The 19,696-nt window shown below is 39.7% G+C and overlaps 1 protein-coding gene across 2 annotated transcripts in view; it reads left to right on the forward strand.

Annotated features, from left to right (window-relative positions):
• me1 (malic enzyme 1, NADP(+)-dependent, cytosolic) overlaps positions 1 to 19,696 on the forward strand; it is a 97,861-nt gene that overhangs the window by 33,327 nt on the left and 44,838 nt on the right. The window contains exons 2-4 of one of the 2 annotated variants that reach the window (XM_079693964.1): positions 560 to 734; positions 1,860 to 1,993; positions 6,104 to 6,253. In XM_079693964.1, coding sequence (XP_079550090.1) covers positions 705 to 734; positions 1,860 to 1,993; positions 6,104 to 6,253 — 314 coding nt within the window. In that variant the 5' untranslated portion in view covers positions 560 to 704. The remainder of the gene's footprint in view (positions 1 to 559; positions 735 to 1,859; positions 1,994 to 6,103; positions 6,254 to 19,696) is intronic. The other variant, XM_079693963.1, reaches the window with a different exon arrangement.

Genomic DNA, 19,696 nt, shown 5'->3' on the forward strand with positions numbered 1-19,696 from the left:
AGCTGCTGTAACACAACCAGATACACAGAAAGTGCTGGTGGCTTGGACAGGCTGTAAACTGTGGTGACCAGGGTAAGCATTCATGGATTAGATCCAAATCACAGACGCTAGAGCAGCTTTGTTTCGGTATTAGCAGTTAGCAACAATAGCTGGCAAGTTGAACCTAAGGTTTCTGGTCTTTTAAGGACTCCGGGGAAATCAAAATGCCTACTGTATCATGCCTCACTTGAGGAGAATAGTAGAGATTGCTGTTCCCATTTTAGAACTGTGCTTATTGTGGGTGATTTAGGGACAAATCTCCTCCTTTTACTGTTGGCTTAAGTACTTTAATCTCTTTCTGATCAACATATGACTTCTCTCCCGAGTGAGATAATTGTTTCCTCCACAAGTCAGAGGTCAGAATGTTGAGGGTTAAGGCCTCGACACTCAACGTGTGCATGTTTTTCAATGTTCCCGCTCAGATGTCAGGGGCAAGTAAGGATGAAAGCCAAAGTTAAGGTGGAGCAGGTGATTAACCTTGACCTTGTTGTGTGTTTTTGCGGATGTGTTTTGGTGAAAGTGGACATCGCAGCAGAGTGTGAGCCATCAGCGGTCCCTCTGAACACACACTGGTTGAGAGGGAGCCCATCTGAGAGCAAACACCCCCCACAGAGGACGAGATTGACACACCACCTGTCTCATCACTCGGGAATGTTTGAACAGAGATGATTGGGGAATGTTTTCCGTCAAAGAGGGTAAATACCAGGAGTGCAACCACCATCGATCATGATTAGGATTGCTTTACAAGCAGGAAGAAATGATGTCACTTTGTGAATTTTACTCTATTATGGTTGTAACAAACCAAAGTACAAGAAAATCAACGATGAATAGTCCAGGTGAGCCTTTTACTCAAAATCAGATTCAAGATTAAGTAAACTTGATGGTTATTACATAAGAGGACTGATACTCCTTTCTTATAATATTACATTGCATTTAGCTGATGCTTTTATACAAAGCGACTTACAATAAGTGCGTTCGACCAACAAGATAGAAACTTGAAGAAAAACAGAATCATATAACTTATAAGAGTCAAGGAAGTGCCAACACATTATCGGCTTTAGTTGTCAGGAAGCTGTTTTAATTTAAATGAATGTGCACCATTTTTAAATCTCTTTGGAGTCTTTTCTGGCAGCTTAAAGGTCCCATGAGATGCTTTTCCGGTTATTACCCGTCCCCTTGTGTTATGCAGCTTTTTCTGCATGTAAACGGTCTGCAAAGTCAAACGGGTGCTAGTGGAGCCTTGCAGATGGGGGTGCTGCAGCCCCCTCAGCACCCCCCCCCTTCCCGCATCCATGGTGCTCAGGTTGAGTTCAGGTTGAGTTCAGGATGAGTTTCGCGCTGTCTCGCCAAGGTCGGATTAACCATATGGGCAACCTGGGCAAGTGCCCTTGAGCAAAGAGGGCCCTCAGTGACAAGATAAAAACATATATATATATCTTTTTTTTTTTTTTTTCGGGCAAAACCTCACTCATCGTACATTGTTTTAAATGACACTCACTCTTCGCCATAAATAACACAGCTTTTCCATAGGGTCAAATTACTGTAGGTCTCACTATGTATGCGCTCAACTTTATTACTACGCGGCGGCGGTGTATAGCCGAATCATAGCCCCACCCTTGAGCAACCACACAATTTCAACGAGCCGCGCAACGTCCCGCCAACACGGCACCTAGACCCCACGCAGCATTCTCATCTGTTTGTCATTGCTGGTGTCATTTTCTGGTTGCTAACAAACGCCATTGTAACACATAATCACTGATGTTCCGGTGGTGGACTCATCAGAACAGAGTGGGCGAGCTGACCAATGTGTGTGTTTGCAGGACTTGGCCTTCTCCCTGGAGGAGCGTCACCAGCTGGGGATCCATGGCCTGCTGCCTCCGTGCTTCAACAGCCAGGACATCCAGCTGCTCCGGGTGCTCAAGAACTACGAAATGAAGAGGGACGACTTGGACAGGTGAGGCTTATTGACAGAGCGAAACCTATACGTAATACCATAACCTAGTACCTTTTTTTATCAGCTTCAAATCAGTAGGGTTGAATTTCAATGGACTCTTGAGAAGACTACCCTTGCCTTTGTGCACAGTGAGAGAGCCTATACATCTGGAAGCCTTCGTAACACGCGAGGAACATTAGCGATCAGCCCTCAGAGATCTCGTCCATCTCTTAAAATATTATATCTTACGGAACAAATCTCAACACTTTCCCCCCATTCCTCCGTCTCCTCCCTGTGTATTTATAACCTCCACAGCGACCAAAGGAAAACTTCAGTTTAGTTTTGCAGGCTTCATGAGACACGTAGGAGTAGTAGCTGTTAGCATTATGTCATGAATCTACTAGCTAACATTTCAGCCCAGACTCCTTGATCAAATTAGGCACCAAACTGAACTCATAGCCTGTTTGACTGTTTCCAATTATATGCAAAGTGCTGAATATTATCTGTGTGTGTAACTGCTTCTCATTCCAGTCAACCGTTCCTTCAGCTGTCACTCCTAATGTCAAGGTTGAGAGAGTTGCTTGAGAGAGGGGAGCTTGGGTCAACAGGAACTAGACAGCTTCATTTCCCACCATAGCAACGTCACAACATCAACATGCAATTTGAGCGCCATTCCCATGCCCTATCACTTTCACTGACTATCTGTCTCCAGTGTTCCACCTTCGGGCTTTTGTCCCGTGGATTAAGGATTGCTATTTGCCTGCTTTTGCTCAAGCCCGCTGTGTTTACTTACAGTCTGTTCCCCTTCTCCAAATATTTCTTTGGTATTTACTGCTGAATGCTGGGTTCTTTTTACAACCATGACCCTGTTCTATTTTAATCTGATAACTTTTCCAGTGGAATTTGCCGTGTTGTCTAATTATTGTGGGAAATTATCGCCTGGAATACAGCGCCGCACAAAGGTCTATGATCTTAGATGATGGAGTGACTTGAATACCTACTGTGACTGTATCGTCAACAGAGGAAATGTATGTTTAAAGACTTTGCCAACTGAAATACTGCAGTTTATTAAATACTACAGCAAAAGGAAACCATATCCAGTAATGTATTTGAAAGCAGGCTTAGAATGAGCGTTTGATCTCTCATGCTAAAATAGATGAAGAAAGAGATTGATTATGTCCTGGCTGCTCCAGTGGGTGGACTTTAAAGGAAACACTGCACTCAGTCAGCATGGATCCTTGTGTACTGTAAATATTCCTGTTTCCTGGGTGTGTGTAGCGCTCACGCCTATTAAGGTTAAAAAATCTTCCTTAATGTCTGCCAGCAAAACATCAAACAACAGCACACTGCAGTAATATGTTAGGATTATATGTGGGCATTTAATTATAGTTTGCTTTGCTGAGTCATAGTAGCTACATTGTCAGTAAGGAGCAATTGAAGCTGGTTATGGACTCAAACATTTTTTTTTCAAACAGGCTTTTTCTCTGCCTATAAAAAGCAGTAATACTTTTATTATTATGCATTTGAAGGGAGCTTTCCAAAATCTGAGAAAATTATTTTTAGTTGAGTCAATCCTGAAATTAAATACAGAGTTTGATCCCAGATCAAATGTACGTTAGAGGGTCTGGAGCGTGTTTCTCTTAAGGGATTGTGATGTTATGTTAATGTCTGTTTCCCTGTATCTTTTCTTAAATATTTGTCCTTGTTGATGTTGCAAATGGAGCTGCTGTGATGCAAGAAAAATGTCAGACTGGATCTGACAATTAAGTAATATAATATCCTAGTATACTAGGAACTAAACAATATCTCACCTAGGGCTGCAACAAACATTTAACACTTTCTCAAAAATGTATTAGGGTTAGTCAAAATGTCAAAAAAATATCCTTCACAATTTCTTTAAGTCTAACGGGCATTCACAATTCACAAGGTCAATTTGACCTTTCGCAAAGCCACGCCCCTAAATGCCCGTTGTCCAATCATATTCGATCACGTGCGCGGCTCCCTGTGGAAGTCCGACAAGCTTAGCGTTCAAATTCATTGCGAAAATGGTGAAGCGTTGTGCTTATGGTCTTTGCAAATCGGATAGCAGATATCCCATAAGCTTAGAGGGGGGGGGTGATATTTTACCCGTTTCCTAAACCCAAAACCCGAGAGGAGAGATGCCGCCAGTGGATAAAGAAATGCGGCAGGCCCCATGCCCAGCTGAATATGGCGAATATCAACAAACACAAATACGTTTGCTCCAAGGTAAATACGTGCTAACGTAGCTAGCTAGCTAGCAAAGATTACATTCACAAATTAACTAACTAATTTAATTAATAATTTAATTAACTAATTTCACTAACTAACGTTAGCTAAAGTCACACGACTACAGCTGTAAGCTGTGTGCTTATAGGTCGTTTTGACCATGTATATCACTTGATGCATAATAATGTCTGAACAGCTGAGCTCCGTTATTAGTCTACCTGTGGTCAAAGTACAAACAAGAAAGCCAACAGGCAATCATTCATTTATATTTTGCTTTAATCTTTGTAGCATTTTGTTAATGGCAAGCCTACTGTCGACTTCCCTAATCCTGCTGCACAAGTGGGCACCCCGACCCCCACAAAGGAACAACAAGGTGGATGCAGAAAGCCACCAAGGAAACGGTAGTTAACTTTAGACAAACTACAACATTTAATGCCTCTTGTGATTGTATTGTTTTATTCCAAAATAATAATAATAATTCCGTCAAATTTGACATACAGCTCATGTGGTTTTTCACTCTTGCACTGCGACCTGTATGCAAGTGCCTCTATTGATGTTGTGCGTCCCTCTTTTCTAATGTTTATACTGTGGATATAACCCTCCATAGCGTATTGTAGCCCCTTTTGTCGGGACCTGGAGGATATTGCTGCGTTATTGCTCCAAAATGAGTCTGTTAAGGCGACTCCGACGTTACGGAGACCCTCCATTATGGCTTTGTTTAACGCATCTGGCTCTCAGCTTGTCGGACTAGCAACAGTAACCAGGGGGGGGCGTGGCTTTGCGAAAGGTCAATTGACTTCTTTAAACCTTGAATAAATGAGTTTATTCTCATATAAGACAAGTTAAAATAGCAAATTCTCACATTTAAGAAGCTGTTGGCCTTTTTTTCTTGAAAAATGACCAAGACAATCCATTATCAAAATATTTCTCGACAATTTAATAAATTGATTTAAAAAAAGGTAGCCTGGCTTTGTTTCTTTGCCATTGTTTTTTAATGTGTTTCTCACAAGCGCCCCCCATTTTCTGAATTGCAGTAAATTGCCAACTCAGTGAACTCTATCAACCCAGGAGTTTGAAAAGCAGTTGAAACCTTTGGAAAAAGTTATCAAGCAGACCTTGAGTTAAGCTTATAAGTCAAAGAAATGTACCGTCTCAATTAAACTTTAGGAACAGGTACACTTGAACCCATGGCAAATAATCAATATATGGCTTCCTTTATTTCAACTCCAGTAAAACATACACAAACCTTCCATGTGATAAATTGCATTTAGCAGAAACTCATTCGGTCCGTTGATATGAAAACAGTACGGCTCAAGAGCAACTGTCACCACGGTGTATTGTGCAGCTGCTGTGTCCTAACGTAGAGCAGGGAGGGCCTTATCCACTCAACAAGAGGCACCTTGTGCTCCTGGCCTTATGGAAACTTGTGATTAGGAATAGAGCCCCTCAGACGAGCTCTGTTTAATTTGGGTTAAATGCAAACCCTCTGTTCCCGTTCAATCTACAGAACAAAGAGCATGTGTAGGATATCCGAAGGGCTATTCTTTGTATTTTTCCAAGCATTATGAACAAAAGCAAACACAGGCATTTTCAAGTAATTGTTTCATATGTGAGCAGTTTCTTTCTTCTTTTTGTTTATCTTTTGTAACTTCACTGCTTTTGCTGGGTTTTACGATGTATGGACATTCTCGATCTTAATCATTGCTTCTCATTCTTTGCTAAGATGAATTCTCTTTAAAGTATGTCTTGGCAGTTCCTTTAATCTCACACAAACAAGCAGGACTCAACATCTGACTTAGATAAACCCCTCTCCACAGTTCCGCAGGTTTGAGTCCTCAAGATGTTAAAGATAACACGCTGTGTTTTCCTCCCTGTCTCTTCCAGATATGTATTTCTGATGGGGCTCCAGGACCGTAACGAGAAACTCTTCTACCGGCTGCTCACGTCAGACATCGAGAGGTTCATGCCCGTCATCTACACCCCCACTGTGGGCCTGGCCTGCCAGCAATATGGCTTCATATTTAGAAGACCGAGGTAAGACGCTTACAACGTTAAATTGTAGTGAATTATTAAAGGAAATGTCCGACAAAGTGCAAAATCAATCATCTTATTCAAAAAGGAAACTGGAGATCTCTCTTTCAACCCAGTAAATCTTCCAGTACCAAGTAATAAGTGTTTTATGATGATGGTTATGTTTTTGGGTTAAGTTGGTCTGTTTCTTGTTCTGTCAGTCAGCACCATTACGTTACAAATGAGTGGCTCAATGTTCATGAAACAAGTGCAATCGTTTCTGTTAGGGTTGAGTGAAGCAGGCAGGACCCAAATGCAGATTTCACAGAAAAATACCTTTATTCCAAGGCCAAAATCGTCAAAAACAGAACACTACCCCTTGACACAGTCAAAGACAAACAAGGAACTAACAATGGAAGACAGAAAAACCAGAACTTAAATACACACAAGACTAATCAAAGAATCAAGAGACAGGTGAGGAGGGAGGAGAAAACTCAGGGGCACAAGGTGAACACAATCGGGTAATCAGGGAGGGAAAACAGACAGAAAGCAACAGGCAAGACAGGAGGTGAACACTTTTCAAAATAAAACAGGAAACCAAAGACAGAAAAAGACAAAACAAAACACAGACAGACAGATCGTGAAAGTTTCTCACTGATTTCTAGCTAGTTGGGTTGACCCAGAACTTTTACTGTACCTCCAGATTGGATGCAAAACTATTAGTTTCTTTCCCCAGTTGTCAAAACCAAAAGTAGTGTATTGAGTTTGAAATAAATTCACATTTACATGTATTACTTTAATTGGTTTAAGGTAGAATAATGCAAACCATGATGAAATCTACGTTAACTTATAAATCAAGTTGCAGATTTTGCTATAAAATAAACACATTGTTATGTAAACAGCAGACTTTTTGTGTCGAGTTTAATTTAATTGGCAAACCCAAAGCCTGTAGGTCTTAAGAATATATACTAAAGCTACACAAAGTTATTTTAATGATTTGATGTATTGCAATGAAACCAAAACTCAAGGCCCCTTAAAGTGTGTGTATTTTATTTTGGATTAGTTTTTTTCATGTTATCAAATCTGAACCACATTTGAAGGTTGCGGTAGCTCTTTCAGCTGGAGTTTGGTTAAACAGCTCCGCTCCAGGCAAACCGCTGTAAGCTGTAGAAATCAGTTTAGTGTTCACCTTGAGTGGGTTTGGCTCTGCTCCGAGCAGACGGGCGTGCTTTGGTTTCCTTTCCTCATCGACTGTAAACACACTTTCATTCTCCGCTTTACCCACACATGCAAGAACACCTTGTGCTAGTGCCTGTTTTCCCTCAAGTAGGTTTGTCAGGTCCAAGTCTCTCACTATCTGACAGCAACACTCCCTAAGCACCAACTAGATATTGAGTCGATGGAGCATTCATTCTCCGTGATGCATTCAGGGACGTGTTCTGATTTACTTGGCTCTGCATTTAACATTACTCACGTGGTTGAAATGGTTTGGTTTTAAGACTGACACAGGAGAGACCACCCTAGTCAAATGTCCATAACATGTTCTTACGCTCACTTACTTCTGTTAGCTTTCAACCCGAGTCTTTTAGGGACCTAAAACCAAAGATATAAGCCAGCAAACCCCAAAGCAACCTGCAGTGTTTAGCTTTTTGGGATTTTAAGCAGGGGCTGAATGGATGGATACTACATTTAAGAAACCTTCTAACAGTTCCAGTGGTGGTCTAAATAAAGCATTATGAAGAACATAACTTCTAAAAATGCCTACCATCAGGAAACCGACGTCACTGATAATTATTTAGAATGTGTCTAGAAATATCCAGTTACAGGCATATACTTTTTTAATTTTTTTATATTTGATACATTTAACGGGGTAATATTTTAAATACATAACTTTTACCTATAAATCCTAGTTTTGCACTGTAATATTACTTACTTTACTTACCTTTTTCACCCCTGAGAATGGCCTTTTTGTTAGCTTTCACCAGTAGGCCCTATAATGATCATTATCAGGTTCATAATTGTATTTAATGTCTCTACTGTGACACGTTTCCATGCGTTAATGTTCAAAAAATCTCTTTATTTTCCTCATACTGCCTGTGCTGCAGCACCTCTTTTCACCCTCTGACTGAAACCAGAGCCCAGTCTGATCTCACCTGAGCATATCACGCACCATGAGGGAGGGAACTTTGAGGATTTTGCGTTTCCAGACCATTTAAATGCACAATAACCTATATAACACACCATAGGAAAAGGAAACACCAAAAAAACCTAATGGAGCCCCAAAATTGTTTTGAAATGTGATCAAGACTGAAAGAAAACATTTCAAAAACAAAATAGATGCAGCTCGCTATTGTGGCTACCTATGATCATTATGACACTGCTTGAAATCAATGACAGGTCTATGAAATATCAAATTAGCGGGTATCTATAACTAATGTATTCAGAATCCATAAATGTCTCCAGTAAGATCTGACCATAGCCATTCCTTTACTTTCTGCTGCTCTGAGTCCTTATTATTTGTATCAAGCCGTATGTCATGGACATACTTCTACCATTTTTCACTACAAATGGCTAACATGGGTACATTTAAAATCAATGTGAACCCAAGTTCTTCCATGCACAACACTTTGTTTTCCAACAGCTCCCCATGTCCTCATCCCTGCAGAACGATGTGGAAAATATTCCTAGCATGTGTCCCTACCTCTCACTCAGAGCAGGCTGGAGGAATCATTTTATACTCTTCCTCAATCTCACAGCACAGTGTGCATCAGGGGGTAATTTAGTGGAGTACAGTGGATACACAGCTGACTCTCTTTGAAAGATGATGGTTTTCAGCCAGGCAGTTCCTCTCTGACCACCGTACAAGGGGACAAGCTGAGACCATGATAGTGAATGGCTCTATGGAAGGTATTGTCAGTTTGTCGGTCAACCTTTTTGTTCTAAACTGAAATATCATTACAACTTATTTACAAGATTGACATTTATATTGACAATTTACAGATATTCATGGCCCTCAGAGGATAAATCCTACACACTTTGGTGCTCCTTGACTATTCCTCTGGGCTACCATGATGTTGGATGCTGACGTTTTTCATTTAAATGCCTCACAACTTGGATGGATTATTTGATAATTACAGATATCTATGCTGCCATTGTGATAAGTCATTTCCTGACTTCAGCAAATCAACATTTGTATTGAATCTGTACATTTGTTGATAGCTCCTGCTAAATAGGGAGTTTTTTTATTTGAGAAGGGGTCTAATATGTTGAGATTATCCTACTGATCAAAATAAGTTAAGTCTCATAAAGGTGTTTTTGCCACAAAATACCGAAAGCCAATAGGGAAATCTCCTTGGCTTTTTGTCGAGTGAGCCCTTGCGATGCTAACTTCCAGGTTTACCTACAGAAACACTTCATCACTGTACCACTCCATTGGCACAAATGAAGTAACCATTTCATACTTCCCAAATGTTGCATCTTTACAATTAAGAAGTTGACACCTTTACTGTACTTGTGACATTAGCATTTAGCCAACAACTGTCTCTTAGTACACATTAACAGAGGCTCTGGCATGACTTGAGACATGTTATATAATCTTGAGGGATCAGGGTGTTAGATGTTTTTCTGAATGTAAAATATTATTCAGCTTCTATCTAAATCAAATGCACAGTGCATTAAACTCACTAGCATCCTCTAAAAGGGGCTTTAATATATATTGTGTGTGTGTGTGTGTGTGTGTGTGTGTGTGTGTGTGTGTGTGTGTGTGTGTGTGTGTGTGTGTGTGTGTGTGTGTGTGTGTGTGTGTGTGTGTGTGTGTGTGTGTGTGTGTGTGTGTGTGTGTGTGTGTGTGTGTGTGTGTGTGTGTGTGTGTGTGTGTGTGTGTGTGTGTGTGTGTGTGTGTGTGTGTGTGTGTGTGTGTGTGTGTGTGTGTGTGTGTGTGTTTTCCAGTTGGACCACCATAGCAGCAGATTAGCTCTCACTATAGCTAATCACCGGCTCTCAGGTATAAAGACTTTCTGTGTCGAAGCAGCAGCCTCTGCTAATCTGCTTCGTGAAGACTAAACACTCCGGCACCAGGCTCTTTACCAAAGGCCAAAGGTCAAGCTCTATTAAGTGTCAAAACACGGCTGATTCTCTGATCTTTGGACTGGGCATAGGCAGGAAGGAGAGCTAGAAAAAGGAACACATTCACATCATCAGAAGATTAGCGGACATGCTTACATTTATTGTTTTGTCAGCTCATGAGCGGACACAGTGTTTCGCAGAGAAAGTTGATCTGTCTGCATCACACAGCTGGTTTCTGTTTTCACCATAAACGTAGCTTGTGTACTTTGTTTGATGACTGAAAGTACTCAGTTGTGATGGATGATAATGTTTCGTAGCAGAAAAATGATACCAATTATCACAGGAAAGGAATTCGGTTTAGTTCAATCATGGCCAGTGTCACCATACCTCTGCTACAGTGTGTTTAAATGAACTGCTAATAGACCCTTTCAAAGTAAGAGTCCACTTGTTCAAGGAGCTCTTGCGGTAAGTGACACAAACCAATCCATCATGCTGATGGAGATGGATGATCATTCGGAGCCCATTAATGGAAAAAAAAAAAGTCAAGGGTCAGGTCTTCAGCTACTACAGCTGTCTGTCACGAGCTGAAGAGTAAGACAAGCATTCCTGAACTCCCTAGAGATAGGGTAGGGTCATAACCAGATGCTTTTTTTTCTTCTTATCTTATCGGCCACAAGTCTTACTGCTTGCATACTAAAGATAAAATCCATCTATTTGATAAAAAATGCTGATTCTTGTTGTGAATTAGCTGTAATTAAACTTATTAAGATTTGCTAACATTATATACAGTACTACATTTTATTAAATAAAAATAAAGTACATTATTGTGAGCCTCATTCATTAAAATTTGAATTCTAGGTCTAAAATTAAACACGACTTCCCAACTGCCAACTCAGATTTCTATGATTACTTAAGACCAGTGGATAAAATATCTGAAACTTGACATACAAGGATAGCTGTAATGTTATTATACTTCCGTGCCAAAAACGGCTATAGACAGAAACATTAAGTTTTAGGGTTTTCCATCCAAACATCCCATTCCCGTGATGGCAATATCTCAACAACACTTGGAGCAAATTATTTCAATTTTGGATCGAACGTCCACTTGGACTCAATCATGAACTGATTTCGATTAGAGTTGTCCAAGGTCTCATGTTTGACCTAACTCAACAATTTTGTAATGCTTACAAACACACTGAAGTTTACTTCCAAACTCAGAAAATGAGCAGCGCCTGCTTGCATCTTTGACATAGAACATATTTCATGCTAAACATTATAAGCATTATCGTTTTGACCATGTTAGCATTCAGCTCGCAACTTCATCTATATACGTCCCATTCTTTTAAACACAATGTGTCAATGGGAGGAAGTTTTGTCATTTGTATATTTGTTACAAATGCAACATTTTATTCAATAATGAACTGATTCGATTATAGTCCTCAAAGTTCAAGGTCACCTCACACCCTATTCCAGTTTCTGGAATGTACAAAAACGATGTACATAGCAACCTTGAATCTTGCGTTCTTTTCCACCCATTGCATCGTCAACTCCTGATCATGTGATGTCACTAATCCTCCAGTCAACTCTAGGAAATTGTGGCATTCATTTTAAACAAAGTGGAAAAGGAAATGACAGAACCAAATGAAAGGACCAAATGCTGGAATTGCTTCACAGTGATATAACCTTAATTTGGTTTTGTTAGGCTGAACTTAGATTAAATCAGAGCTTGAGCGGCAGGAGGTTATAGAGAGGCGAAGTCCCTCCCCTTCCGGGAGCCTCCATGGAACCCCGGAAGCGGAAAATTATACATTGAAGTCAATGGAGAGAGAAAAGTTATCTTTTGATCCCGTTTGAATTGTGCCACGAATGACACATATGATGTTTGTCAATCTTAAACAATCATTTCCATGTAAAAAAAGTCACAGTTTGTCGTAAAACTGTTGAAATATAAAGACTATGAAAAATACGCAACTAGAAAGACTACAAATCCTAAATGCATTCTGGGTCGCGTAAGTGATGTCATAGGTGATAATGCTCCAAGACTGGTTGCGACTCGCAAAGCAAAGAAGAAGAAGAAGAATATCTCTCAATTAAAGCAAAGAAGAAGAAGAAGAAGACTGATTTATTCCCTCCAATAAATATAAGAGATTGCTCCAATAAATTCACTTTTACAAGATGCATGTGTGCTTTGTACCAGGTTGTAATCACAAAAGTGATCATACCACTTGCTCGTTTTATCGCTTCCCGTCTTATGAAAGGACCAGGAGTCGTTGGACCAAACATATCAGGTAATATACATGTTTTGCATGGAACATAGTCAAGTTAGCTACCTAGCCAGTAGCGAGCATGTTAGTTAGCATTACATTACATTACTTAGCCTTGTCATTTGTATTAGCCTTAACATGAAGTAAACCAAAATGTTAAACAGTAAGAGTAGTCATGATGGTAAGTATTTTGTGAAACATTTGAAGAGTAGCCTATCGCCCCCTCCACCAGGTGCTAAGGCGGCGGGAGGTAGGCTAACGCCACATTAGCATCAGCGATCTTTTGTACTTAAGGCTATCTGCAAAAATGGTTAACATTGAACATTAAAAGATCAGTCGAAGGCAGGAAGGAAGGCAGGCAGCTTTGCATGACATTCTTCTGGACGTGTTTCATTGTGATGATAGTGAGAGTGAGTCAATCTGTTTGTTGGAAAGACAGTAGTTGAGTGATTACTGAGAGAAAATTATTAAAAGAGATAATTATTCAGTGTTGTTACTTTAAAGTGTTGTTACTGACCTTTTTCTCTTTTATTTTCTTTACCTCACCTGTAACTGCGGATACCCTGAGGAACATGCACACTGGACTGACCTGCTCTGGCAACCTGATTTCCACTGTACGTAATAGTATTTGGTTATGGTATATTATTTATATACATCAAAGGCACAATGCACCCCCCAGAGACACACATGTATTGAGTGTGATCAGGGCTCCCGCGGGGTCTTAAAAAGTCTTAAATTTGATAATCTGAATTTAAGGACTTAAAAAGGTCTTAAATATGACAAAAAAATAAGAAAGGTCTTAAATATGATTTAGAAGATCTTAAAAATGATCGGATTTGAAAGGTACTTCTGTGTTGCGATCGTGTCTAAATGTGTTTTGGGGAAAATGTCCGGGCTGCAAAGTAACCAGTACAGTAAGAGCCTTTCAGTTCCCCCCAACAATTTGTATTGAAATAAATCAACATGGAACCAGTAATCACTAACTTTGTTTCCCCCGGCACCTTATCGGAGAACACCCAGCTAGTAACCTAGCAACCAAGCTTCAGCTAGCGGCAGTCAGAAACTCTGAATATAGCTCTTTTTACTCTCACTCACACACACACACACACACACACACACACACACACACACACACACACACACACACACACACACACACACACACACACACACACACACTAGGGCTGCTCGATTATGGCAAAAATCATAATCACGATTATCTTTGGTCAATAATTGATATCACGATTATTAAATACGATTATTCATTGACTTTGAAAACATCCATTTATTGAACTTTAAAACAAATAATAATTCGAACATTATCTTTTTAACTGTTGATTACCCTGAACATATAATTAAACTGAAAAAAGCAATACAAAAATTAATTAAATAAATGAAATATTTAAATAAATAATATCAAAATAATAAATACCAATAAACAAGATCAACAAATATTTTGGAGCGCACTTCCACAAGCTACTAAACATATATAAATATGATAAATAAAAATAAATTAGACTCAAATTAATTAGATTAAATATGTTGTCAATGTCACAGCCTCGCAAAGCTAAATAATTGTTTTTTTCGATTATGTTGTTTTTGTAATTGTGGCAGGCCAAAATCGTAGTTGCGATTAAAATACGATTAATTGCACAGCCCGAACACAAGCACACAGAGACACACACACATACACACTTTTTGGCTAACACAGTTCTGTACTGTTATGCTTTTATGTTCAGTCATTGTTCTTATGTTGAACATGAATACAATTACAATTAAGTAATTATGGGACGTATTTCTTCGTTCATAGCAATTTTCATTCATACTTTCTTGCCGTGAAATAGGTCTTAAATTCTATTCAAAGTGGTCTTAAAAAGGTCTTAAGAAATCTTAAATTTGAACCTGCAGGAACGCTGGTGATATTTTGCATTGTTCATGTGAAATCATCTTTAAATACTAGAATACTGTAGGAGCGGCAACTTGTTTTGAAATTGAATTTTTGATATCCGATAATAAAGTTGATCTGTTTTCTTTATTCTTCTCTCTTCCCAGCTCCATCCATCACCATTTTCCGTTCCTGCAGGTCCTGCTTGTTAATCAATGCTCATATTTTTTTACACAATTACAAATAAAGTCAATGTATTGTATGACATGAAGTTGTGCTTCATTCTGAGTCAATACTAAATTCATTCTGCCTTCAACTGCAAAATTATTGTGGACTGCACCGACATCCATGTAGCTGCCCCCCAGTAAGATGAACCAAGCAAAGTTGACACTCAACATACAGCTGTGCTCTTAAGTTTACATTAATAATTTGTGAAATATTGGTAATAACAGGTTTAAATGATTATTAGTAATTAATTATATCATTTTCTCATTGTAGACGAGCAGACAGGGAGCCAGATGAGAAAAGCAGAATGTGCAGCTGCCATTTTCCACATGGAAAAGAGAAAGCGCCAAGTGTATTTGAGTGGACAAAAGAGAAATCCCAAATACGAAAAATAAAATTATACAATTTACAGATATGTATACAAATATATATATCCTATATACACCATGTATAATGATGGTGTATGATGTAGAAGCAAGTGTGGTAGATAACAAGTAAATATAGAGTTACATGCAGATCCATGTTACAGCAAAAAATGGAATAACTAAGAAGCACGCAGTATAATAATAATTACATGCAACAATTAAATAACTGCTCAGCATCTCCACCACAATTCCAATCTGCTGTGTCCTGTTTTCCTCCCCTCTACATAACACCCCATCACACATACGAAACAACGCAGAGTCCGAGGGTGTTAAGAGTATGTTTATTTAAATATCCTCCTGTCTACTGGCCAACACAGGGAGCATGTGCTGGGTGTAGAATTGTTCCAGGAGGAGGAGATTTCCATGCAATGCAGGGTCTTTGGGGATGGGGATGATCATCGCCTCCTTCGTGGTCCACAGTAGCAGAGACTCCGGTCTGTGATGTGCAGCTGTTATATAATATACAATACATTTTTGAAAAACATTTGATCAACAAAAAAGGATTTGGTCAGGATCTAGAGTCAGTGTGTAGTTTATTAATTAATCAATGCTCTCTACATTAGGAAAACAAATACCAGTGTACCAGAGGGAGTCACACACAGCTGTGCCTAGATAACCAAACAAATTGACAAGATAACCAAAATCCTTGAATCTACACACAGCAAATAAACTCAAATGACACAACGAGATGTAAAAAGGAGAGCACACATATAGTCGATATAAAACTGGCCGCTTCAATCTGAAGAGCAACTAAAACAAAACACGGGAGTGTATCTTGTTCTTGTGAACACTCTATTATCCACAGCATACACAGAGACCACAAAGTTCTTAAGGAGAAAACTAGTTGCTAAAACAAAACACGTTAGTGTACCTTGTTAGCTAATGTTAGCTAGCTGACATTAAAGTTAAACATTGCACTAATATTACTCACTGAAACCTTGTAAAGCCGGTCCTGCATGCTGGCTCTTACAGAACTGACTAACTCCCCTTTCGTGTATGTACAGCTCTCAACATGCCCAGACTTGTAGTCATTTTCACCTCATTTTATACTTTTTTGCCTCATTCTGAAAGAAACAGGTGAAATTTGCTAACGTGACGGCCATCTTTGTGATGGTGACACGTATTGTGCGAGACCAGAGACCTGTAGTTCACTGAGCGTTTTCACACAAAATGTTTTGTAACTTCACATTTTTACGACACATTTTAATTTTTTTGACTTGCAAAATGTTCTTTTAATTTGACAAACATCATATGTGTCATTCGTGGCACAATTCAAACGGGATTAAAAGATGACTTTTCTCTCTCCATTGACTTCAATGTATAATTTTCCGCTTCCGGGGTCCCATGGGTCGGAAGTAGATGGGCGGGACTTCGCCTCTCTATAAAGGCCTAATGAAAGGCATCAGCTGAAGTAGTCTTGGCCACCTCTGAAGTGGCACATGCTGGAAGATGAAGTGTTCCAACCTCGCAGATTAGGGGCTTCTGAACTGTGATATCACCCCATCAAGCCCACACACAGTGTTACACTAAAAAGTGTGTGGGTCATTTAGATTCATGAGAATCCAGAACAAGTACAATAATAGAATTCCCTTCTGCCCCGTAAATCTTCAGATGATTATTGAACCGTGATGACTTGCTCCAAACCATGATAAAGAAACAGCCACTTATTCAAGACTTTTGGTGATGTATTTGCTTACCGCATTTTTGCTCTTTGGTAGACCATGATAGAAGCTCAGAATAGTCTGTGTTGTGCAGCAGAGATATTGGAGAAATGGAAAGGAGAGAAATGGTTTGGAATTCTACTGACCTCATCAGGAACGTGGCAAACATTTGGGATTGATTTCAGCCTGGACTTTGAGGACACCATCTAGAGTTTATGTCGGAGGAAGTTTTAGAATAATAACGGTAGGGCTATTCAATTAGTTTGGAATGGGGGCCGGTTGATGAAAATGATCCAAAGCAAGGGGCCGGGAAAAAAATGGCTTGAAATATGAGCAATCATATTAAGAGCTTCAGATACAGTAAATACTACAGCAGGTCACCCTTGAAAAAGAGATCAATGATCTCAATGGGATTCACCTGCATAAATAAAGGTTTGAAATGAAATCACTACAACAGCATAGTGGAGTGCATATATTTTGTTTAATTAAATCAAACATAGCCCCAAGGCCTTTATAAATGGCAAGTTCAGAACTCAGTACATGTGAAGCTAATATAACCAACATCATTAGATTTAGATTAAATGATCTAATAATTTACACCAAATAGCAATTTAGGGCCATACACAAACAGTGCATATTCCAACTCCTCATGCAGTTGACTGTTACAGGTCTATACAGATTCATGGTACAATGCATAAACTTCAAATTGAGAGACTGAAACTGTATTTTCCTTTACCGTTTTGTTTTAATTTCACAATAAAGTTAATAGTCATATTATGTTTGATATTATTATGTTTTATTAACTACAGCACTGGTTTTTTAACCCGCACCGCCTAGTGGTTAAAGCACGTTATTGCATTTTGTTGTTTAAATATTAAGAGTAGCCTACATACAACATTGGGGGAAAGTAGAAGGCATGATAGAAATATAGAAGGTGCGCATACTTGTAGTGAGGGGCAGCGCGAGCCGCGAGGACGCGCGTAGAGACGCAATAAATGACAGGAGTTGCTAGTAGGTGGGTTCGAAACCCGAGCCCGCCAAAGTTCTCAGGCAATGTCTTCCCCTCTATCTCTCAATGTAACACCCTCTCAGGAATAAAGGCACTCTGGCCCAAAAAAAAAAAAAGTTAAATGAATTTTTTTTTTTCTTTTTAACATTATACTCAAAGGGCCAGTAAATATCACCCGGGGTCCGGATTTGGCCCGCGGGCCGCCAATTGAATAGCCCTGTTTAATGCAGCATCCCATTGTTAAATAAATAAATGTATCAGCTTTTACCCTACATAAATCCAAGTCGCCATTTACTGTGTGAAAATGGAAGGTATTTTAACTAAATATATGTTTTAAAAAGCTGTCTACCTGGATGGATTGCCTGTTACCGTTGCTTATTCAAACGTCAATTTCCATGATTTGGAGAGCTGTAGCATGGCTGGAGTGCAAGGTGGTTGGATTTGGCTCTTAAGAAGAAATTCAATTTATTTTAATTGTGTTTCTAAGAAACAACCATGAAATCATTGCAAACATATCCATGTAGGCTTTTAGTCATGCTCAGGACTGTCAGCCTTACGGCCCGTCTACACTACAGGCATGAAAAAATCTTGAAGCTGGGCGTGTCTGAAGCTTGGCGATTTTTTGCGAGCAACCAATCACATGAATCTCCCGCCCTCGACATACAAAGCAATAGCAATGTTAAAACGAAGTAAACTGAATATAAACTCTCCAAACAGGCGAAAAAACTATCAGTTTCACCCACTGTCTCTGCCACCTCCCTCCATGCCTGGTTCCTCCGATTTGTATCCCGGTAAATAGTTCCGGTCGTAAAGAACCGGGTGATTTGCTACCGTAATATCTCGTTTGGAATATGAGGAAATGAACTGCGGTCTGGCTCTCCCAGCTTGCACGCGGTTTGATTGGCTGCGCTTGCACTGGCGGGATTTGCATAAACGGGATTTGATTGGCTGATGCCAAGCATCGAGCCTCAAAAGTTGAACATTGTTCAACTTTTGATGCCGATAGATGCTCGTGATGCTTGCAAAGCCATGCCATGCTCCCCACAATGCAGTTCGGCGAAGATTCAAAATCTTCTACGCCACCCCATTCAAGTGAATGGGCGAAGCGTTGAAAGCATTTTTTGATGCCTGTAGTGTAGACGTACCGTTAAAGCCTGCCTGGCAGTCTCTGTCGCTCCCTCGCCTCAGAGATGTTAGTCTTCAGCCAGACTCTGGTTGTCAGGTCCCAGCTTCATCATCTGACCTGCTGTCTTGCAAGATCAGATTTTAAATGTTGGCTTCTGTTCATCAGCTTTACATAAACCCTTAAAATGGCTTACTAAAAATCACACATGCAGATGTTTATGTATGGTGGGAATGCAGAGTTGAGTTTTGGACTTCCTGTTCCCTCGCCTCAAAGTAAAAACATTTGTTAATGGGTTTTTGTTCAAATAATTTTCAAAAGCGACGGTTGGTCAAAAGTGGATTAATGGGACCACAATAGCTGTCGAGACATTAAACATTCTACAAGGAGTTGTGACGTTGAAGTCAGGCGATGGTGGTGTAGTTATTTTAAAGCCTTTCTTTAATTTTTGCGACTATGTCTAAGGACTCTTTTTACAAACACCCTTGCATTACCCAAATCCTATGCTCTTTCTCAAGGTTTACCTCCTACAGAAAAAAACATTGACAAGTCTTCAGAAAAATTTGCCTTCTTTCATGATCAGTTAGAGGACTATTGCTTTGAAGGACATGAAATCCTATTGTAGACTCCATTGAAATGTAGTCTCTGCCTTAGGAAAGTATTAGGTGTAGTGGAGGGCCTGCCTCAAGGGCACCATAAAGAGGTACCATACTTGTTCCATTCGAGAATTGAACCAGCAAACCTCTGTTTTTGGAGCCAAGTCAATACAGATTGCCGCCTTACTTCCAGTTGGTTAGTCTTCAACGCTGG

The sequence above is a fragment of the Notothenia rossii genome, assembly GCF_949606895.1.
Source record: "Notothenia rossii genome assembly, chromosome: 7".
Taxonomy (NCBI): Eukaryota; Metazoa; Chordata; class Actinopteri; order Perciformes; family Nototheniidae; genus Notothenia; species Notothenia rossii.